At 33.9% G+C, this 25,356-nt stretch overlaps 1 protein-coding gene and 1 long non-coding RNA gene across 3 annotated transcripts in view; one reads left to right on the plus strand and one right to left on the minus strand.

Annotated features, from left to right (window-relative positions):
• Nucleotides 1-23,808, minus strand: part of LOC113515205 (irregular chiasm C-roughest protein) — a 101,439-nt gene extending 77,631 nt beyond the window's left edge. The window contains exon 1 of one of the 2 annotated variants that reach the window (XM_052897459.1): nucleotides 22,586-23,808. In XM_052897459.1, the coding sequence (XP_052753419.1) occupies nucleotides 22,586-22,652 (67 nt within the window). In that variant the 5' untranslated portion in view covers nucleotides 22,653-23,808. The remainder of the gene's footprint in view (nucleotides 1-22,585) is intronic. The other variant, XM_052897460.1, reaches the window with a different exon arrangement.
• LOC128201211 (uncharacterized) lies at nucleotides 2,588-8,083 on the plus strand. The gene is made up of 4 exons (XR_008253116.1): nucleotides 2,588-2,942; nucleotides 3,799-4,381; nucleotides 7,230-7,363; nucleotides 7,602-8,083. It is a non-coding gene; the product is annotated as an uncharacterized LOC128201211 (long non-coding RNA).
• Nucleotides 23,809-25,356: the final 1,548 nt, after the last annotated feature.

Below are 25,356 nucleotides of genomic sequence, written 5' to 3' on the forward strand. Positions count from 1 at the left end.
CGCGTCCCGAGCAAACAAAACCCTCACTGCGACATCGTAAGTTGAACCTGGACGCCCACTCTCAAACAACTCGCAACATCGCCCGCTTTAAAGTATTACTTCTCATACATGGCTCAACAAAGCCAGCAATGGATACTACAAGAGGCGATACTATAACAAGGACGCGCTCTTAAGGCTTCGTAACGAGACTGACCACAATACAATATCCTACTGCGAGGCGAAAGCAACAAAAAGACGAGTTCAAACAGCCGCGAGGTTCGACACGTTTGTATGAAGTTTACAAATTTACCATCCCGTGGGAACTGACTGCAGGCGATGTGATAATTGCCTAGTTTGCCTAAAGCCCTAAGCAAACCCTTCGACCGCGCGAGGCGAATATAAACGCGGTAATTATAGAGTGTGAGACGACGGGAAAGTATAGGGATGGACGATATGACGAAACATCAGTGATAGGCCGGCTTGAATTATAGAAATCATAACATCTATTGTGGATCGATTTAATGATACCCTTAGTAGGTTCCCGTCGACCCACTGGAGTGCTTATTTATGACTCTGTAAATTATTGATACTTATTTATCAATTGGAAAGCTCAAGTGAAGTAAGTAAACAATAACACATTCTTAAAGTAATATGAATCGTAAATATTTATAATTATAAGGGGCTTCTAAACGAAAGTTTCCGATTTTTTTTTTTTATTTAATTGTAGCAATACATGTGACCATACCATCCTGAGCGAACACAGAGACGACATGGTCCATGAATACGACCAACCGAAAAGAGAATCTTCCATTCTCAACGGCTAGCCGCACTATACCGGCTCACTTAGTGTTTTATTTAATTTGCAGTTATGTTACATAATGACTTTGCCAATTCTGACCGAATTTTATAATTCTTTTCGCAACCGCGAGGATGTTCTCCTTGCCGTTTTTTCTTTATTAAAGAAACTTATACGAAGCAACATCTCATATAGACACAACACCGCGTTATAAATTCAAATAGTTCACATCTCGTTATTCATCAATGTATTTGTACAATACCTATGTATATACACACACACACTCAATGAAACACTTCACTGGTTTTTTTTACGAAGCTTATATTTATGTATTCGCAAATTGACTGTTATAAATATTAACAAAAATACATATATTTGTACTAACGAACTTCTGTAGTTCGAATATGGCATTCATAATATAATTTATTCGCACTCAGTATTTAAAATACATTTTGACAAACAAAATAACTACGGTTACGTTACACTGTATCCAAAAACAGTTTACAGACAGATTGTGTTAATTATTATGAATAAAAAATAAAAATAAGTACACTTTCCACTTTTATATTTCCATTTGTTAGTTAAATGAAATTACATTTCTGTGTTCATGTATTTTTAATTGACATGAGCCGACTATGTTTATGCCGATACATTTTATCAATAGAACACTTTATTCTTTGTTTTGGGCATCAAATAAAAACTGTCAATATACTCGTAGATACTTTGCGATAAAATATTTATGATACAGTCATGGAGAAAACACACCATGGATTGAATACATATAAAACTATACAGAAGTAGTATCAGATTCACAAAGAAAAAACTATTTCATTCGTGACAAGTATAATATGGGACTAATATGGGAAAAAGGTAGCCGATTGAAAAAATAACTAACAGAATCGGATAAGCGAAGATTTCGGCAAAGATATCGGGTAATAAATACAAAAATGTAATGTTTATTCTTAAAGAATTGACTTTTAAATTAAACCAACAATTTGAAATTAAATTATTGTAACTTTTCAATATTTGCACACTTAATCTAAGTAGATTTTTAAAATAATAGATAAAGTACTTTTAATTTATAAGACCTAATGTTTTATACCTAAAATTATAGCAAATAAAAGTCATATTATTATTATGAAAAAAAATTATATAGAATTAAGAATCTCCTCTATTAAAATTGCTTAATAATAAAAATAAATATGTGTAAATTATTATTCATTAGTAACAACTAGGCATATTTGCAATTAGTAATAATGATATTTACAGAATACTTATCTCACAAGAATAACATTTACCTACTGTACTGTTTACTACCTAAACATCTAAACAATCAAATAGTATGTTGTGTAAATCACAATAATATTTGCCTGTGACAGTTTTAAGTATTTAAACAGTGTCCTGACTGTAGGTATCTTATTAGATTATGCGGGAAGTGATGCTATACAGTCATTCTCAACTTGAGAGTTTCGTGCAGAAATTTAATGTTAGTGTGACAAGTCGAAGTCACGGATGCTGCTGTCACGATTCCATAAATTGTACAATGTAGTTCACACAACTTCATCTATTTCAATAAGCACTTACTGTATTCAGCATGCTTAATACATATGTTGCTGGAACTGTTATAATTTAATAATTCTGCTCCATTAAAAATGTACATAATATTAGCATGTCTTTTTACAGAATTCTGTCATTTACATACCCCCGCCCCATCCCATCTCAGCCGTTAACTCTCCACTGCTGAACATAGGTCTCTCGCATAAAGGAGGTTTTGCCAATAGTTGCCACGCTTGACAGGCGAATTGCCAACTGCAGTTAAACTTTGGTAATGTGCTCATCCCTCGGCCCTTAGTCACCTCTTACGACACTCACGGTAAAGAAAGGGGTCATTTACATATAAAATGAGATTTTCTTTATTACTTCCGAAAGGTACTTGCTTGTTTTAGATATACTGGTAACAATAGATTAGAGCTAATTATGTAAAATACAACCATATTACCTGGGACACCCCTATCACACGGCTGTTTTTTGTACAATTAACTGAATGAACTACGTGCCAAACCATACTATTTGTGGCAGCTCACAACATAAGAACCGCCAAAACTGCGCTCATGAATAAGAGCTCCTATTGAGTTCGAAACTAGTCGAGCATCCCCGGATTTAAATTGTAAGTAAAGCCAATATAAATATTTACCTATACTATTTAATTAACACAAACAGAACAAACTAAGAAGGCTTTTGGTATTAAACCAAAAGCCTTCTTAGTTTGTTAATTTTTTTTTATTTACCTACAAGTTTTTCTTTTTTTTTTAATTATGGCAACAATTATTCACGACCCCCTTTAAAGTGAAGAGAAACCAATTCTAACAACTCTTTGCAATGAATATCCACGATACGACAAAATTTCATTTAAAGAGCCCTTATATCGCATTTATACAACTTTAAATCATACTGTTTACTCTTATAATGGCCCGCATGATAATGTACGGCTGAATAACTACATTTCTGATGCGACCCTCCGGCAGAAGAGTTGAGCCAAGCAGATGTAAACAATGTTAGCGAAATTCGCAGAGAACATGCTAGAACAAACAACAGTTAGTTGTCGGCGCCAAGACTTCGGAATAAATTGTCATTACTCTAGTGCTTACACGAGTCTTAATATCGTTTAATCTGCATCTCATTTACTTGATACTTTTGAGTAAATAATTATCTAATACATTAATGTAATATTGATGTAGTTTCTACTTAAATGTACAGATATTTACTTGCTAGTTCGTATCAATAAACAGTAATTATATATTCGACGATTTACTATATCAACACCCCATTATTAACCTACCGTACACATCTAATCACATTCACGTGAACGAGGATAAATATACGATATATTAATCCAGATTATAATATACTTTTGTGACAAATTTCATTCAAATCTATTTCAGACTTTCAATAAATATTTAAACATACAAAACAACAATCTCAACAATCTTTTACGTTCATTAAATCTATCTCTATTCTAACAGAATATTTCAGACAACAAGAGTGAGACCGGCGACAACAGCGGCTTGCAGCATGATTACGTTATTATCATTTTATAGCTATGACATCAGGAGAAAGACTAAGTAGTACCTATTAAGCGAAATAACTGATATGGAAGAGAGAAACCAGCTGATGCTGAAAACGTTTGCAAACACTCCTGCGTCTATAGCAATGAGCTTTTCAAGAGTTTTTAGAATTCTAAGAGAATAATGTTATCTCAAAGTAATGAGAAGCCTAGTCGTCTCCCCTGAATGGATTCTCCATGAGGGATTTCTTATTATCACCACCATGCCATTTTTATTTCTACGACTAAAGGAACAAAATCTCTGCATAAAACGCCATACTAAACCAACTGACTTGCGTACTAATAAATGTTTAATAGATACTGAAATAGAAACCTCATCTGCACTATCTTTGTACGCTAGCGGGGCACCAGTGAGTGATGTTAGGTAAAGATGAAGCAGGTCAGTTGGCCCATCGTGACGAATCAAATAAGAATTATCCAAGATGAGTTTCCAGGAGAAGAATGATCTGTTAGAGTATTTTGCTAACAACAGGGTAGTAAAGGTTGTATTGTATACTATTTCTTTAAAATTTTCTTTACTAGTAAGCTAATTTTAAATAAATAAGCATTAGGTAATATTTAATGTAGATAAAAGATAACTAGGAATATAATTAATAAATTACATTTGTTGGATTTTGTATTACTATTATTGTATGTTCACAAACACTATTATTGATTGTTATATTGTGTAATCATGGATGCCAACTTCATAATATACCTTAAAAGAGTACTAAGTTGGCTCTAATATATATATATTATATGCATGTGTGAAAATATCTATATAAAAAAATCACTTAGTGCAAATAAATGATTTAATTTGATTACTCAATTTTTCACAATTGAACTTCGTAACTTCGAATATATAAAAGCACTAGGTCAATGAGACGTCGTGATGACTGGTCACACAATAATATTATTTATATTAACTCGATTCTGTAATATCTATCATAATACTTAACCCCAAAAACTAAAATTACCACATTATGACCATTACATAAAATTAGGTACAGTAAGCACGATGAATATCTTAACACAGGTACCTGCATAATATATAATTATGTGATGACCTAGACAAATCTAAAAAGAACTGGTTTAAGGTGAAACAGGAAGTTTTGAAAAGAGATAGAGATGACCTTTGCCCAGCAGTGGGGCGTCATATTTTAATAATGATATACTCGTATAATTATATATACATATAGGTTCGGTTTCAGACAAATAGATTTTTTTACTTGCTGATAATGTAGCTTTTTATAGGTGAAAGAATTTTTAAAATCGGTTCCGTAGTTTTGGATTTTATCCATTACAAACAAACAATTAGAATTTTCCTCATTATATATTATATTAAATATAAATATATATTTTTAAAAGTAGAAACTAATTACCTAATTGATCAACCTGAAATTTTGCATTGGGGATCCTTAATTACCAACGCCTGAAACGATAATGATGATGATGATCAAGTTACTTAGAAAGGGTTGTTGGAAATTCCCATGGGAATAATATGGAAACGAGCTTACACTAATGAAGTTGTGTAGATACTTATAGCAAATTTAACATAATTTATCAGTTTGTTTCACAAAAATCCAATTTCAGTTATAAGAAAATTAGTAAGTGAACATAATGGGTATTGATATACAAGTATTTTAGATATAAATGATGAAGGGAGTAAATAATTTCAATAAAAATAATAATAATCATAATCAGTTTATAATTAAATAAACAAAACAAAACATATACATTTTGTTTCATAAACAAAAAAAGCCCGACTGGACAGTCGAGTTTGCCATAAATGAACTATTTCCAAAGAATGGATTCTAACCATACACTTAGCGTACCTACTAATAATACATGGCGTATAAATAAATGCCTGATGTTTGGACATCAGGCGTTTAGGACTCCCAAATCTATTCATTCTTATAAATAAGTAATGAGTTCAGAATTCATATATGCGAGTTTCTTTATTTGCTACTAGCAATCCGGCCCGACTTTGCAGGGGTAGATAGAATTTTCGAAAATAATAGTCTGTTACTTGCTGATTATGTTGCTTTTTATAGATGAAAGAATTTTTTAAATCTGTCGAATAATTTTCGAGTTTATCCATTACAAACAAGCAAACAAATCTTTCCACTTTATAATACAGGCAAAGAAAACATTACATTCCTTTAAAAAAAAAAAGCAGAAAACTGGACAAATAAATAACCTCCTTTAAAGACGTCGGTTAGAAATGTTAATTCACTTGTAAAAGGGGAAACAATCTGTTCAACTGAAATGTTTGTAAAATGTTTATGAATTAACTAAGTAGGTACTTTGGTACTTAATACGGCGTTTCGCCGAGGATTACGGATAAGCGTTCAAAGGCTTAAGAACGGAACCAGATTAAAGGAACTGACGCTGACCTAATTAGCCTGGCGATAACATTAGTGACTATCTATAAAACGGGCCAGAAGTTCAATTTTCACTCATTAAATATTTGTATTTTATTAATCCCAGGGCCGGTTATAAACACGGCCTCTGACAGGTCGAATTATATTGTATCAACAAAATACTGGCAAGTCAAATACGTTTGAATCCATCTGGGATTAGGTAACGGATCCATCGTACATGTATCAAGAACTTTACGTTCAATTTATAAAGTTACTACCATAAATTCTCGTATTACTACTACTGTTTGTGTGAAGGCGGCGCCCTCAGGTGTACAGAATTTCTAGGCACCAACGTGCCTGAAGTTTGCAGTCGCTAGGGAAGCCATTTCCTGTATTAAACTGACCCTCAGACAAGTAGCGAGCAAATCCATCGATGGAATCGTCATTGCCGATGCGTTTTAGTGATAAAATGAGATAGAGAGATGATGTCTAGGGAGCCTTTTTTTAATGGATGATAATGGAATGGTAACCTCGCCTGTATTAACATTAGATGCGGGCGGGGCACTAGTAAGGAATGATAAGTGAGAATGATGCATGATGGTTTCCAGGGTAGATCACATGGTCGACCTGAACTTTGTCAAGTCGACCATGTGATCCAACCATATTGCTAGCAATGGGACTAGATTGCATTACTAACAATCCCTCCCCCCCCTCACATCTAGAGGGGTGGGTCTAAGTTAATATTCAATCTAATGAGATTATGTCTAACATAGTGGAAATAAATAACAAATGATATTACAAAACCGTTGGACAAAACAAAACTTGTCGGCTCCAAATAGACTATTATTTTATCAGAAATGTTTATTTAGAAAAAAATATTCAATTTCTTTGACAAAATAGTTTCGATTTCACCCTATTTACCTACCATACGAGTATTAGTAAGGATTATCCGCATTTCTTTTAATGACGCAATATATTTGCATCACAGATGAAGTCTTGCATCATAGGGAAATGAGTCCGGAAACCCAGTAAAAGAAATAAGCATACCGCAGAGGCAAATTCGGCTCGTTTCCTGCGGGCGGGAACACTACGCCCGCGATTGATCTAGCGTTACTGGATTGGGTACTTTTTTCCTTATTTTTTTATTGAACTTTAATACACTAGCAGGTCTACTCTTGAATTTAATATCATAATCAATACAATCTATTGCCAATAACAATTTTATACTGCACTCATGAAACAATAGTTAGGAATTAGGTTATAATTGGGATCGGTTTGCAATAGTTTGCATTGGCAATTTACACTAATATGCATTTATCAGAACAATATGAAACCATTAGGTATATCGCTAATATTGCAGTTCCAGATTGCGAAACGTCTTAATTTCAATATGGATTTATTGGAATTTATTTGAAGAGTAACCCTACTGGACAGTGTAAAAGGCTAACTTAAATGCTTAAAACCATATTACGGTGTTATCTACTAGTCAACTATAGACAATATAACAAAAATAATAAAAAAAAATTATCTCATGAAGAAATCTTTGTGAAAATAAAACGCTTGGAAAAAAATTTTGGAGACAAATATACATCGTGAAGAATTTTAGGTAATTTAGTTTTAAGGCAGTAAGCGTATTTAATCAATCATGTAAGTAAATTATTCTGTATTAAGGTCAAGGTAAGCAGTGGGAGTGTTCGTTTTTCACCGTCCGTGGTAGTAGATATAAATATAAGTTATATTCGCATATGTAGTCAGATCGCAAACTGTTACACTTTAATCCAATCAGATCTGATACTCTAAATCGATTTGTCAATACATTTACATACATTTTTAATGTGATAACCCTCTTCACTTTGAATTACATTTTAGAAAACAAACAATCAAACTCACTTTACATTTATAATATTACCAGTGCTTTACTACCCATTTGTCCTTACAAATATGTACATAGATTTAATCTAATTCGTGGGGATTGACGTTGTTGAGTCAGAATTTGTCGCATTTACCTATTATGAACTGACGTTTCCTCATATCTATAAAATGATCAAGTTAGTACTGATTTCTTTGTGTATTATATAATACAATTATTCCACCTCTATACTGTCATTATAAATATCTTATGAATGCAGAAAGAAAAAATGAGTTAAATATTTAAACTTTTTTTGGAATAAAATGTAATGTCTCTGGAAACTAAGTAGTCCTTTTGAGTCTGACTGAGATATTTAGAAATTAATCATTTTTACACTAAATTTATTAAACAATATGTATCACAATTCCTCATCACATTTTAATTTGTCAACCGTATTTATCATAAATTTGTTCAAGTAACTGTCCTATTGCCAATGCCATAAAATAGTTAATTACAGTTTTTACTTAAAAATTGTTATTCTTGTATCATTATACCTATTCCTTAAAAAACATTTGTATTTAATATATATGTGGAGTTTTAGCACAATTTTTCAATACTTTTAGACAAACTTGTTATACAAAATATTTATATTTTTCGATATGGTAACCCCTTTGTTTACATTTTTGATCTCGAATTCCATTTCAAACTATAACGATTTTGTAAATTATGATTTTAAATAGATACCTGTAGTTTTCAGACTTTGATTAGATCGTGGCCAGTAGATTCAATTGCGTACTTATCAATAAATCACATTTAGATATACATGAATATTCCATAAATTCAGATTCTTCACTGCAAAATTTACACAGTGCATAAAATGTGCTAAAACAGTTTAGTAGCACAAAATCTCTGTATTTGAATAAGTCTAGAAAAAGTATCATTTTGAAGGAAATTTATTTCAAATTTGTGGAGTGATAAATTATAAAAATTCGAATCTGCCAACCCTACTTGGGTCAGTGTCGTTCTGGCGGTGCATTGGACCGCAACCAACGCACGTTGGTCACATCTCGTTGTGGTGTTGTAAATATTGGTTTATAAGGATGGTCGTGGGTACGTGACACGGCTATACCGATATGTTTTTACACGAATTCATTTTCATGGTATGTTAAAAGGAAAAAGATATTTTCGTATTTAGAATATAATACCTAGCTATAAGTACTATCCCATTTCTCTTCTTCTTAGTAATGGGGATCTTCCAACACCATTGCTAAATACCTTATACAGTTAACCTCCACGCGGTTCTCTCTTGATATCCTCGTGCTTAATTGTTGTGAAATTTGCCATGATGAGTCAAATGTCCTACTTTCTTCTTCAGCTATTATTCCTCACTGATGTCCCGCTAGTATATACCGATAACGCAGGTGGGGTTACCATTCCAGTATCACCCATTAAAAAATACTTGTACATAAAGATATACCTACTGAGATATATGCATCATGTATGCGCTTACATCTATGACTATATATCTATATATATATATATATATATATATATATGCCCCTGGCATTGCAAGCGTTCATAGGTTACGGTAACCGCTTACCATCAGGTGAGCTGTATGGTTCTTTGCCACCTCATTGTAATAAAAGAATAAATAAAAAAAAACTGTAAATTTTGATAAGTTACATATATTCGTATAATAAAACCCATAAATTAAGGATCTCTTTCTCGATAAAACGGTAGGTACAGAAAAAGGGAATATCTAAACATATATCAAATATATTGATTACGAATAGCACCTGCGAATGTGAATAATAAAATATGAAAAAGATCGGCTGGCCAAGTTTTCAGCGACACCTTTACCCAATAATTTCACTTGTTCACAAATTACGATAATTGAATTTGTTAAATTTTCCAAAAATTCCAATAGAAACTAGAAAGAACAGATTCGTGGAATACGGCTATTGAACTAGTTTTATCTCGCAACTTCTCCCACATACCTTAGGATCATCATCATCATATCAGCCTTTAACTGTCTACTGCTGAACATAATCCTCCACCTTGGGGGGTTTTACCAGTAGTTGTCACGCTTGGCAGGTAATTTGGCTACCGTAGTTAGGCTTTAGAGATTTTTTAAGAGGGACGCTGCTGCCCATCCTTCACCCTCCCTTAGTCTCTTACAACGCCCATGGGAAAGTAAGGGGTGGTCTATTCTGTGGTAGGACCACACGACCATTTATTCATTTATTCAAATGCATATAGCAGTTTAGACATGGTTGAGTCATCAGCATGTTTTTTTCATACATATATGTATGTATGAAAAAAAAATGCTGATGACTGTCATGCCTGTCTACCATTTTATTTTTCATTTTCGTTATTATTCGTTTTTGCATATATACAAGTTGCATGTATGTACATACCCTTATTTTGAATTTTTTTTAAATGCACGCAAGATTGGAAGACTATTTGGAACGAGTCCATCTACTTGTCTACTGTTTTTCTTTTATGTATCAAAACTTTTTCCATGTGTACAATAAAGAATTTTAGACAAACAAACAACATTTCCATATTTAAACATCAAAATATATTTCCAAACGTCCACGTTTGTAATATTAATATATTTTAAATTACAGGCGAAATTAACTTCCCTTGTGTAATAATAATAAAACCCTTTTCCCTTTTTAATATGGGATTTACCTCAGCATGTATCTACCTGCAATTATATCTCTTTATTTGCATAATGATTTTCCAATGTGTCCCGCCGAAATCGATTACGAACTCATGAATTTGTACTGCAAAACGGTAATTAATCAAAACATATTGACTGACAGAACATGGGATGGCCCATAACTGTAAACCATAGGTAGGTACTTCTATTATATTACATGTTGATGAACTTTATGGCAATTTCATTTCTGTAACATAGAAATGAATCATTTATAGTATAGTTTTTGCCCGCGACTCCGTACGCTTAGAAATTGAATCAATAAAATTTCAAGACAAAATATACACCAAATTTTAAGCTAAACGTTCACAAATATAACTGTAATAAATAAAGACACAAACTTTAAAACTTAGCGGAGTTATGAGGTAACAAATATAAAAAAATGCAACTAAATTGAGAGTCTTCTTCTTTTTAAAGTCGGTTGAAAATTGCAGTAAATTTTTTGGATAATGCTAAAAGAAACATCTAGATAGACAAAAATACTACAAACTATTGTTTAGCTTTCTCTCTCATATCATTTTTTTTTAAAGATATCCTATGAATACTTATATTATATTTATATGTTTAGCAGTGGACAGTTAACGGCTGATGCAAAAATAATAATCTCCTATGTAGACATCGCCATATGTAGGTCCCAGCATAGAATAGACCATCCCTTCTTTTCCCGTGGGCGTAGTAAGAGGCAACTAAGGGAGCTTATGGTGAAGGGGTGGGCAGCAGCGTCCCTCTTAAAACATCACTAAAATCCTAACTACGATTGCTAACCCGCCTGCCAAGCGTGGCAACTGGAAAACTGGCTGGAAAACTGGCTACTGGAAAAATTCCTCTTCTGGGAAAGACTTATGTCCAAAAGTGGACAGTTAACGACAGATATAATAATAATAATTTTGTAAAAATTAAAAATAATGTCCTATATAGACATTGTCTAATTAAAATTTTATTATACACTAGATATTCCCCGCGGCATTACCTTTATGAATCTTTACTAATATTATAAATGTGAAAGTGAGTTTATTTGTTACCTTATAGCGCGCTAACGGCTTAACCGATCACTATGGAATTTGGTATACACATATATGGAATGGTTCTCCATTATAGGTTTTTTTATGCCGATTAGCGATCATATTCCCGTCACGCGGACAAAGTCGGGGTTAAAGCTAGTTAGTACATAAAATATTTTATACGTTAAGTTAGAATATAACCCGTGTATCAAATTTCATACATAACTATGCAGTCGTTTAAACATAATTAACTAACAAACATCCAAATATCTATACAAACTTTCACATTTATAATACTCATATTAATAGGATAATATTGGATAGGATATAATTACGAAACTGTAATAGTACGAAGTTAATAAACAGAATTTAAGCCTGCGGTATTAGTTCAAGTTAAACTTACTATACAAACAACATCAATGATAATCTATATATGTGTTTATATATGGGGAAACTTAATGTTACTATCAAACGTAATTCACTTAACCTCAACTCTGTGGAGGGAAGGGATTATTAGTAATGTGGACTGTCATTCCCATTGCTAGCAATATAATCTGTCAGGTCGATCACTACGTGATGGCCTCTGAAAACCATCGTCCTGAATTCGAAATGTATGATATGTATGTATGCCCATCATGATGGGCTAGCTGACCTGCCTTTTCGGGGGAAAGGGATTGTTAGTAATGGGGTGTAACAGCCCCATTACTAGCACCTCACACAGTCAACCTCCACGCAGTTCCCCCTGGAAACCATTATGTTTAATTCTTGTCGAATTCATCATGGTGGGCCAACTGACCTGCATTCATTCTCATCTATCATCTTTCACTGATGCCTCGTCGGTGTATACCGATAGCACGGACGGGGTTACCATTCCATTTTCACTTAAAAAAAGGTCTGCCTTTTCATCTTACCTATCATCATTCACGGTGCCCCGCCAGCGTATACGGTTAGCGCAGGCGGGGACTTCATTGTCATAAATAAAATAAAAAAAACTTTGTATGTACAAAGTATGTATAGCTAACTCTGTCTCACTGGGGGGAAAGGGATTGTTAGTAATGGAGACTGAGAATCCCATTGCTAGCAATATACCCAACCAGGTCGACTTCCTCGCGGTTCCCCCTGGAAACTATCATGGTTAATTCCTGATGAATTCATCATGATGGGCTAACTGGCCTGTTTTCACTCTCATCTATCACCCTTTACTGGTGCTCCGCCAGCGTATCCCATTAGCGCAGGCGGGGTTACCATACCATTTTCACCCATAAAAAAAAACTCTGTCTCACAGCTGCAATTTTTGAAAGGTGAAATTACAAAAAACCAGCCAGAGTTTTCAACCGACTTCAAAAAAAACAGGTTCTCAATTAGATGGTATTTTTTTTTCAGTATTTGTTAACTTATAATTTTCTCTTTTATCTGAAAGGATTACATATTGGACCCACAAAAATTTTGTCAAAATCGATTCAGTAGCCTAATTTTTATATCAAAATAAGTGGTTTTCTCACAATTGAAATTTTTTGTGTGAATTAATTATTATTATTATTTATATCACAAGAGTGTCACATTCTATGCCCATCAATTTAATGGTCGAGGGATGAGCACCAGCGTCCCTCTTAAAATATCATCAAAAGCCTAGTTACGGTTGCCAACCCATCCGGCAAACGCGGCAACTATTGGCGAACCCCCCAATAGTTCCGAATAGACCCAGAAGACCTATGTTTAGTAGTACACAATTAAAGGCTGATAGGCTATATCACAGGAGACAAGAGAGTGCAGTTTGGTCATTGGCCTATTTAAGATTATTTTTCAGGAAGGGCATGGCCTGAGCTCTTAATAAAGACGCACATGTATTCGAATCAAGAAGCATTAGTTAGACAAGTCTGGGGTGGGCACTTTCTAACCAGCTTTCCCTTAAATACCTCTCTGCCCTTGATATTGCAGGCCGCCCTTCAATAACCGTATCAGATATGGCTATAATAATTTACTTCTCTACCACTTTAGTTGTATCAAAAAATATATATCAGCACACAGCTCAAATTATACAAAAAAAAATACAAAAAATAGAGATTTTGTGACAAAAATTCAAAAAGCAGAATTTATTTATGGAAATTCGCATGGAAATATTCACTTTTTAGTTTTTCTTCGAGATAAGGAGATTTGTCCGTGTTGAAAGTCAACTGACATTTTCTCGCTGAAACTACTTACCTAAAAGTAGTGAAACCAAAATCAGTCATTTTTAGAGTGGCTATTTATCGTGACAGCGTACATTATGAGAAAATAGCTGAACATTTTTTAATAACATTATATCGAAGTGCAAAGTAAAAACTGACATAATGCTATTGGCCGGATCTTGGTCAATTACGTTTTTTTTTTATTTTTTTTTTTTATTTATTCTTTATTGACCACATTACAAAAAAATGTCTGGTACAAAAGGCGGACTTAATACTATATAGCATTCTCTCCTAGTCAAACTTTGGCAAAACAGAAATTTTATTATGCGGTAAAAAAATTACAACACATACAATGGAGAACTATTGCACATTACGATTATATAAATATACATACATGAATACATTAAATAAATATTACATAAATATACAAATATATGTCACTAAAACATACATACATACATATATAAATATACCTACATACTTATAGATTATATACGATAACATAAACAACTGTAGAGATCTAAAGAGAACAAAAAGATTTTCACAACAAATAGTAGAGTTAACAAAATATTAGTATCATTTAATCACTGTTTTCTCTTTATTTTAGTTTTACAGTTATTGCTTCCCATCAGAAGAACCGTCAGCATATTTGCAAGACAAAATTTCACAGACAGAGTGGCGGACACAGCAAATAATAAATCCGAGTGTAAAAGAGTGTTAAATCCTTACCCTGTAATTGTTTGCCAACGCAAAAATATTCCGCGCCAGGAGCCTTAATAAAAAGCTTATCTTAAATGGAATTTAAAAATGTTCCTGAACCTTGTTCCAAAATTGCCGGATTACGGGGCCGTTCAATAAATCTATCCATAATAGTTGGCGTACTTGGTACCGTTCGGCGGCTGCCACTCCACGACCCTTATCAGGCCAGCCTTCGAGCTCTAAATTGCTGACCGTAAACATAGCTATTTGAATAACAATCTTTTAAAATGTATGATAACACTTCTTTGCTTATATCTTTGATATCTTCATGCATTTGTCAGTGTTTGTATAAACATTTGATTTCACTTTAATAAATATTATTATCGCATACATTATTGACACATAGAAATTGCTCTCATGTATAATGATTGCTTAGGTACGTACGAGTACATTATCTAGTATAAATAGTTAACCGATAAGACCATTTTAAATATTGATTCTTATTCGTTTCCTGTGAATGTCCTGGAAAATTGATAAAGTGTGACAAGATGTAATTACTTTATGAGTCCTTTTTAACCAACTTCTTAAAAGAGGAATTCTGACCACTACGCATAACAATTCTACCAATTCTGTTTTTGAACGAATTTTTTATGATCATTTTTGGTCTGAAGGGCTAAGTTTAGAAGGTCCACAAGGACTAGTGCGGCTTGGTCAGCGATCATGAGAGTTGGAAACAGTTAGAGGAGGTCTTTATCCAGCAGTGGGATACCACAAGCAAGGAATGAAATTAAATAAAAAAACGTTTACTCCCAAATTGATCCTTCCCTTTTAATAAAATTGAAAAGTTTTTGGAAGCATTGAATACCGAATCAAAGAACACGCAAAGATATGTACATAAATGTGGACAATAAATTGTCCTTCTAATGACCAGGATCTTAATGACGAATCAACCGAGGATTTACACATTAGAATCCAATGAGTTGGCGAAACGTCTTCAGTCATTTCCATTGTTATGTCAACCTCAGTCGCAGTCATTGCGGTTGTAGAGAATTTATAAACACATACCCACTAACAATTTATGCCACTGAATGAGTAATCGGTGCGTTTCTCTTTATGCTATAATTGTTCATAAACATTTTACCTAGATAATAGAGAAGCTGAGAAATAATCATTAAAATATGGGCTTGTGATGCGCAAGGAAGAAGAGAATATAATAAGAAAGTTCATATCAGCCTTTAACTATCCACTGCTGAACATAAGCTTCCCCCTTTTGCGGTTGGCGGTTGTTACCACGCTTGGCAGGTGGATTGGCAATCGCAGTTAGGCTTTGGAAATGTTTTAAGACGGACGCTGATGCTCATCCCTCTCCCTCCCTTAGTCGCCTCTTACGACGCCCACGGGAAGGGAAGGGGTGGCCTATTCTAAGCCGGAACCACATGGCTTCGATAAGAAAGGATAAGAAGAAAATTATCACATATTTATTTAGACCGTGTGAAAGATGATATGGACAGAAAGAGAGTGAACAGCAAGATAACTGTAAGTAGATATGAATAGAAGAGGAAAACATAGAGACCCTGACACGAAATAGACATGTAAAAAAGCAGGAAAAAGAAGGTTTTACTAGAATATCGTCATAGTATATCAGCCGTTAATTATTCACTGCTGAACATAGAACTCTCACTTGGAGGATTTTGCAAGTAGTTGCTAAGCTTAGCAGGCGGGTTGGCAACCGCAGTTTCCATCTCACGACCATTAAATTCCCTTAGTTGCCTCTTACGATACCCACGGAATAGGAAGGGATGATCCATTCTATGCCATGACCACACATTAAGGATATACTGAGTAGGTACCTACTCCCGAAATTCAGGTTCAATTTAATTCCTGCAATTACTGCAGCACCAAAGTATTCATCTTAGATAGTACAAAAATTTGCCGCTTTTTTCCATCATAGAATGAAACCCACCTTTTCTTTTCCTGTGGGTGTTGTAAAGGGGACTAAGAGAACTTAATAGTCGACAGATGGGCAGCAGCGTTCCTCTTAAAAAGAATCAAAACCCAAATGTGGTTGCTGAGGGGAAAGGGATTGTTAGTAATAAGGTCTAACTAACCCATTGCTATCAATACACCATATCAGGTCGACCTCAACGCGGTTCTACCTGGATCGTAGTTAATTCTAGCTGAGTTTGTCATTTTTTGTTGTATGCGTAACTGACTTGGTTTTATCGTCAATTATCATCCCTCACTGGTGTCCCATCAGCGTATACCATTAGCGCAGGCATTCCATTATCACTAATTAAAAAAAAGTGTGGTTGGCCCACCAAGTGTGGCAATAAGCCCCCAAAAGGGGAAGGCCTATGTTTAGCAGTGGACAGTTAACGGCTGATTTAATAATAATAAATACAAAAAATAAACCTTACGCGTACTATTACATGAATCATAGATTAAATAAATGATACCGGCAGTTCTAATTATCAATACATCACGCATTGAAGTAATCAGTAGCCAACCATAGATTATGCATTACACAATAATCTGTCATTATTTGCATACTTGCGTCTACCAGTTTCAATGGAATGTGCTAATTGTGTGAGCGTGTGAACAGTTTTATTCCCTTGTATTTGAACAGCAGTCTAGGACAATTGATTACTTAATTAATGTTAAAAACAACTATCTAATTATGATTAATTATAACTTTTTATGCAACTTAATGGCAAACAAGCTGACGGCCCACCTGATGGATATATGGAGAACCATGGAACCTATTGTACCTCTCATAAGTTGCCATTATTGAAGACTGTGGTGTTATGCCTCAGTACCCTGTAATTTCACTGTCGCATTCCACCCTTCAAACCGAGAGAACCATGCAAGCATAGCTTCATAGCAGAATCACTGATGGGATTGAGAGGTACCCATGCAGTCAGACAATTTTTACACAAAATCTCCCTCTGGCAATATATATCGTAACTAGACATAAGTTAGAATCTGGGCGGTACCAAAAACTTGTGTGTATGTTTTCAAACTAACACTCCAGTGATGGTAAATACCGATAACAAGCCAAGTTAAACTGAAAAGTGATGGTAAACTCGCCCAGTTTGCGAGTTAAAATCTAACATTTATTTATTTAAACTTTAATGCACAGTGTAATTCTATGTACATTTAGCGAACTTAATTCTGGACGGTGGGGGAGAAAGGGATTGTTAGTAATGGAGACTGAGAATCTCATTGCTAGCAATATACCCAACCAGGTCGACCTCCTTGCGGTTCTCCCAGGAAACTATCATGGTTAATTCCTGATGAATTAATCATGATGGGCTAACTGGCGTTTTTTCATTCTCATCTATCACCCTTCACTGGTGCTCCGCAGGCGTATCCCGTTAGCGCTGGCGGGGTTACCATACCATTTTCACCAATCAAAAAAAAAATTCTGGACGGTGTTCTCTACTAGTCAACCATTGGGCAAACAGAGAAATAAGTAAGCGATGCATTCATGAATTAAGGAAAGATAAAGTGATACTTGATATATTCATAAATTATAAACATATAATTAGACTAATATATACACGTAATATGTAAAATATTATATATATATATATATATATATATATATATATATATATATATATATATATATATAATGGACTATAATAGAAGAACAAATAAAACAATCTACGACTCAAAAAGAGTAATCAGCAAAGTTAAAAGGAAAATTAGAAAAAAGACAATGAATAAAATGTTCTGGGAAATGTAGAAAATTGGACATATTCAATGGTATATTCACCACTCATACATACATCGGCAATCGACAAATACCTCTGACCCTCCATTACGGATTGTAGTCGTGAGCATATTTATTTATTATAACTATTTCCCGCGACTTATTCCATGTGAATATTCGCCGATAACAGATTATCGTCATATTAGATCTTATGAAAACCATTCTCTTAGCAAATTGTCTAAAACGTGACGATTACAATGATTATTATGTATAGATACTTTTTATCATAAAGTTTCACAACAATCACGGTGAAATTTTTATTACTTATAATTAAATATTATTTTATAGATAACTATTATATGAACATTGCAGTTCTTTGAAAGAATAGACAAGATATCTGTTGTAATATAATAAACGGTTAAAGTTTGAACGCGATGTACTCTGAAAGAGCCAATTGAAAATATCTTTTTGCATCTGATAGCTCATTTTATAAGGAAGCTTATAGTCTATTCACGGTATACGATACGACCACGGATAAAGCCAGGGGAAACAACTAGTACTTATTAAAGTTTATCTATGTTGCATAATTACCTATTTTAAATTTTTTACTTTTGTATTTCTTTTTCAAATATAAATAACCTCATCTTGCAAATTGTACGATTATTGTATTGTATTGTAAAATCTTTATTTGTACATAATTCAAATTAAGCACTGATAAATGATTTAATATACAATGGCGGACTTATCCCATAAATGGATCTCTTACAGTCAACCTTTGAGAAGCTGAAAGAAAATTATAGAATGTACAAGGGTAATAACAGTACAATTAAAGATAAACTAAATAATACCCAGTAAAAAATTGAAATTATCTTTATTCTATTATCCTTTTTTATAATAATGATGATATTTACTAATATTATAAACGTAGAAGTGATCTTGCCTATTTGTGTGTTACCCTTAGGCGTCTTAACCGCCTAACTACCTTACTTACCTACTATGACATTCAAATACAAATGATTGTGTATGAATAAATAAAATAAAAAAAAAACTCATAACATTGTCCTAATTTTTTTAGGTATACCTATTGATCAATTAATTATCCCAGTTGTAGGATAAAATTATCATATTAGTGTAGTAATTATTTACCCATAACAATCCTATTAATATAATAAATGCGAAAGTTTGTAACGATGGATACATGTTTGTTACTCTTTCACGTATAAATTACTGAACATATTTGAATGAAATTTGGTAAACAGGTAGGTTATATTCTAATTTAGCATATAGGATACTTTATTTAGTGATTCGCGTAGGAAAACCCGCAGGATAAAACTAGTTTTAAATATTTTTCACCGTATCACATTTCTGTTTTTCAAAGTTTGACTGCGAGAACATTCTATATAATATGTACCTTTTCAATCGACTTCAAAAAGAAGTAGGTCCTCAATTTGATTGTTTATTTTTCTTATATTTATTACCTCATAACTAGGCCAATTGTAAACTAATTTGGGAAATTCTTTATTTTATCTGAAAAGATATACTTACATATTGGTCCCAAAGATAATTTATTAATATCGGTTCGGCAATTTAGTTTTTAAATAAAAATAACTGGTTTATGTCGATTTTTTTTTTATATAGAACACAATCATAATAATGTTTAAATATTTTTCTGTAATATCGTCAATTAATAATAAATATTTACGTACATTTTACGAAACTAAAGACGCCGGAACCTCAATCATCCCACACAAATCTAGCGTCATTGCCAAACTACACAATAAATACCTAATTACTGCAACAAACAATACCAAATTATATCCAATGCATAATGTTTATAATTTCGAAAGACCGCTATTCTAATCGCGAGTTTCCCTTTCGTTTTTCATTAAAGATGTTTATCGTTAAATTGGCGGCAAAACAATGAATGCTTAGGCGCGCTCACATACAGCCTAAAGTCTGATGGCCAGTCACTGTTGTGTTACAGTTCGCGAATTAATGTCCTGGAACATTACTGAAATGGCTTATCTGTTACTAGCGACGCGCCCTGGCTTCATGCGGGTTTTAACCGATTTAAAAAAAGGAGAAGGATGTAAATTTAGACGTATTTTTTTTGTATTCGTCACCTTGAGGTTTATAAATGGCGATGTTTCAGTTTAGTAAATTCTTAGACGAATAAAGACATACTTTATCTTTAGTCTAATAGAAATTTTTTGAACGTCAGTTTAGTAGTCTAGTTTAATTTTTTTTATTCGACTAGAATGACAAAGAAGCAGACGGACTACCTGATGAAAAGTGGTAACCGTCACCTTCAGATATGAACAGTACCATGGGCATAACAGAGTATACTGTTTCGCCCATGATACTCCCCATGCATTTTTAATTCTGAGCACTAGGTTGTTGAACACTGAGGTGTTTATACCTCTGTACCCTCTAATTCTATTCATATCCCATTCTTCAAACCAAAACACAGCCATGCAAACACAACTCCTTCACGGTAGAAACACGAATAGGACAAAGTTACCCAAACAAACGACTTTTGTACAGTCTCCCACTGGTAAACAGTGTTACTAGAAATGAAGTGTTTTTTTTTTTTTTATTTAAAAAAAATACACCCCATGTTACTCTCTGATAATATAACTTTCTATAGGTGAAAGAATATAATCGGATAAGTAATTTTTTGAGTTTATCTATTACGAACAAAAAAATCAAATCTTTCCTTTTCATAATATTATAGAACTCTAGTAGACTTAAGCTCGTCTTTGTACATTTACTTACCTGTCATATTTTTTATGTATTATTTATAGTGTACAATAAAGTATAAATAAATGGATTAGTTGAGACCAATCTGTTGTATACAGGGTGAAATGAAATCTTATAAAAGTTTTTCTACCAAAAGAAACTGCATATTCTTCCCAAATAAAACATGTTCAGTTTCACTTAAGCCGAAAAACGACAAAAAGTTGTCTAAATTTGAATACGATCAAACCGAAAAATTTTATCTGATTAGTGTCAACAATATTTTTATAATATTAGTACTTATTTTAAATTTAATTTCATAGATACATTAATGGAACAGAAACGATGGTCTATAATTTGTAATTAGGATTTAAAGTAATTAATTGGCAATTTTTGAAGTGCTGAGAAATTTACTGACTAACTCTCCGATAACGGGGAACACCAACAACAAAGCAAATAAGTCCATGTCACAGTACCTAGGATAATCTCGTATTACATTAGTTACTAGTACGCTCGACGAAATGTGGGCTGTTGAGTCTTATATTCAAACACAACGGCAATAAGAGACAAATGCCTCTTATATACTCCATTAGGAATATTTCGTCATAGTCGTAGAATACTGACGGATCTATATATGTAATATTTGTCAGATCCGTCAGTATTCTACGACTATGACGATTTTATTTACAAGTAATTTTATACCCGTGTCATATCCCACTGCTAGACAAAGGTCTCCCTTTTACGTCTCTATTTAAAGCTTGGTCCGGCTATTTCCTTCTACAATCAAGGTCCAAATCGTCGACTTACCTATGATTCGATATAATTTATTAAAATTTATTAGCCTCCCACACTCCACTTATACAGTTCTTCGCATTATTATATTACACGTAGTGTATTATATATACATCGACAGTACCAAGGACACACAGAAATCAGTACAGTCAATGCACTGTGTGTACTATACTGTTTTTTATGTATCCATGCTACTCCTCATGTTTTGCCATTCCGAAGAACTAGGGCATTACACCTCTTTACAAAGTAATTTTAATGCAGTATAAACATATCCTGCTATTCCCACCCTTCAAACCGAATCACAGGTACTTGACAGCAGAAACACATGTAGAGCAGATGTGAGTTATAATGCCGAGAACTTTTATACAAAGTCTCTTGAAAGGTATCAATTGTTTAAATACTAGGTATATTTTTTTATCGTGATACAAAAACGTGCATTTTTTTTATCGTAGCTGTTTAATCGCTGATCGAGTACTTGAATACCTGCTAAAGACTTCAGAAAAAAAAATGTTAACGATATTTACAATTGCAATAGTAAAGATTTTTTTAACTCGATACAATGTTTTAATTCATCTGTGAACTCACAAAAAATATAAATATAGTGCCTACACTTCCTTTTTTATAGTTAGATTATATAGTTAATTAATATATTTATTACTCACCGATATTTTTAATAAAAAGCAACATCAGCGAAACCATGATGTAATTCCAAATCATCTTCATTTTCATGATTTCTTATTTATTTCACCAATTCATACCTAATTAATAAGTATCGAACATTATCCCAGTGTCTTTTTACTTTATTACAGAAACAAAAAATCGCATTATTCTTTTCTTAACTAAATAAAGTCACAGTCACTTTTAAATCACTGGCTATTTATTTTAAAAAGTTTACATATATTTTTTAAATTTCTAAATATAAAAACAAATCACATCGCGATTTAAACTTCGAACACAATTATGGCGCGGAACAGTACGTTCAGTACGCGCGCGTCTTTGCCTACGAATGATGTATAAAGGCCCGAACACACTACCGCTGGTGATCGACCCCACCGGAACCACACTTGGTGGTCGCTTCACTGCCGACTCTATGTGCACCGCACCGAAACGCACCTTAACACGATTTCTATTTGCGGTCATTGTAATTTTTGTTTCTATTCCCTTAAAGTTCTAAATAAAATAATAGTATTTATTATTACTTACGATTATATTTGTAGTTTTGTAGAGCGTACGCGCATGAAAAGCACGTTCCCCTATTGTATGTTACGGAGGACGATTGGAAAAACAATGGTAGCAAAAAATTTTAAGGACATAGATAAAGTAGCTCGTTACACAGAGTTAAGGAATGTTGACATTATTGTTCCATAAATCACATTATTGTACAATGTATTAATTCTTTGCATTGTAATACGGTTGTAATACGATTGCGTGAGCGAAAAAGGGATTGACTCAAATAATTTAAATAGCTTTCACCTAAAATATTTTTACTGTATTAACAATTAAATATAAACAATTACAAAGCAAGAACTAGGTAAACGTTTAAAAATTCATCCATAACAACATTATTCCATGGATCTGACTCCAATAAGAGGAAGAATGTTTAACTATCCGTTTATCTGCTTAGTTTTCATAACTTTGTTTTGATGGGTGAAAATGGTATAGTAACCCCGCCTGCGCTAACGGGATACGCTGGCGGACCACCAGTGAAGGGTGATAGATGAGAATGAAAACAGGCCAGTTAGCCCATCATGATGAATTCATCAGGAATTAACCATGATAGTTTCCAGGGAGAACCGCGAGAAGGTCGACCTGGTTGGGTATATTGCTAGCAATGGGATTCTCAGTCTCCATTACTAACAATCCCTTTTCTCCCTTCATAACTTAGTGAAATTTGACATGAAGATATACTAAACCCTGAAGAAAGAGACAGGCTTATTTGTGTAAATAAAATAACTGTAATTTGGTGGGGGGAAAGGGATTGTTAGTAATGGAGACTGAGAATCTCATTGCTAGCAATATACCCAACCAGGTCGACCTCCTCGCGGTTCCCCTGGAAACTATCATGGTTAATTCCTGATGAATTCATCATGATGGGCCAACTGGCCTGTTTTCATTCTCATCTATCACCCTTCACTGGTGCCCCGCCAGCGTATCCCGTTAGCGCGTGCGGGGTTACCATACCATTTTCATCCATAAAAAAAATAACTGAAATTTGGTAGGTTAAGTAATATAATATAACATATAATAATATATATAACATATGATATCTACACATCGCGGAAGCGTGTTGGTACCATAATCTGCTACTCCCTATTACGGAATGCAATTATGTTCTAAAGAACTTCGATATGATGCCTACGACCACCTTTCACTATCGCAGCGCTCGTAATCGCTAGGGAATGTATCCTCACACATTAGAACCAGAATGGTCACGCAAAATGCGGTTTCAGAGGAACTTCTTCACACAAACATGTGTCGTGGTTGTGGAATGATCTTCCTTCCGAGGCTTTGCCTACAGACTACAATATGGGGTTCTTTAAAAAGGACGTATTAAGGTTTCTTAAGGGTCGGTAGCACGCACATAACTTCCCTGGTGTTGCAGACGTCCATAGTCTACCATAGACTATGGACCCCGCTTACCATTAGACGGATCGTATGTTTGTTTGCCACCATAGTAATATAAAAAAATCTGCTGAGAAGAAAGAGCAAGAAACTTAACTAATATTTTTTTCAAATAAAATTTAATTTACGACTCAGAAACATTGGTAAAAACTCTTAAAATAATACTAAATGAATTCGAATTTACACTGTATATTAAAGTACACGTCATACGTGACGATCTCCATGCCACAGTTTAAAGATAAGGCCTCCTTGTTCAGTCATAACTGTGTACCGCCAATCATAGTTACAAAACATCCGAAACCGTTTCGTCCTATTTCCGGCTGAGCCCAGTAAGGAAACGGGCTGTTTTAAATCGACTCAACTTCGTGACACTACAATAAGATACATAGTTGTTTGCCTGATTTCCCACGATTCCTCAATAGTTCAAAGTCGGTTCGTGTAGTCCTGTACTTAATAGGTACGTACTTATTGTTCAGATTTCCGTACGCTTCAAGACCAGTCTTGTGGGGGGAAAGGGATTGTTAGTAATGAAATTTGACAGCCCCATTGCATGCAACATACTCTATCAGGTCGACCTCCACGCGGTTCCCCCTGGAAACCATAGTGATTAATTCTTGTTCAATTGGTCACTATGGGCCGACTGATCTGCCTTCATTCTCACTTGTTACCCTTCACTGGTACCCCGCCAGCGTATACCGATAGCGCAGGCGGAGTTACCACTCTATATTCACCCATTAAAAAAAAGACCACTCTTGTGAATCGGAATACGAACTGATTTTGATTTGATAAAGTAGATATCTTTATCAAAATG

The sequence above is a fragment of the Galleria mellonella genome, unplaced genomic scaffold (assembly GCF_026898425.1).
Source record: "Galleria mellonella isolate WM207_F2 unplaced genomic scaffold, CSIRO_AGI_GalMel_v1 utg36, whole genome shotgun sequence".
Taxonomy (NCBI): Eukaryota; Metazoa; Arthropoda; class Insecta; order Lepidoptera; family Pyralidae; genus Galleria; species Galleria mellonella.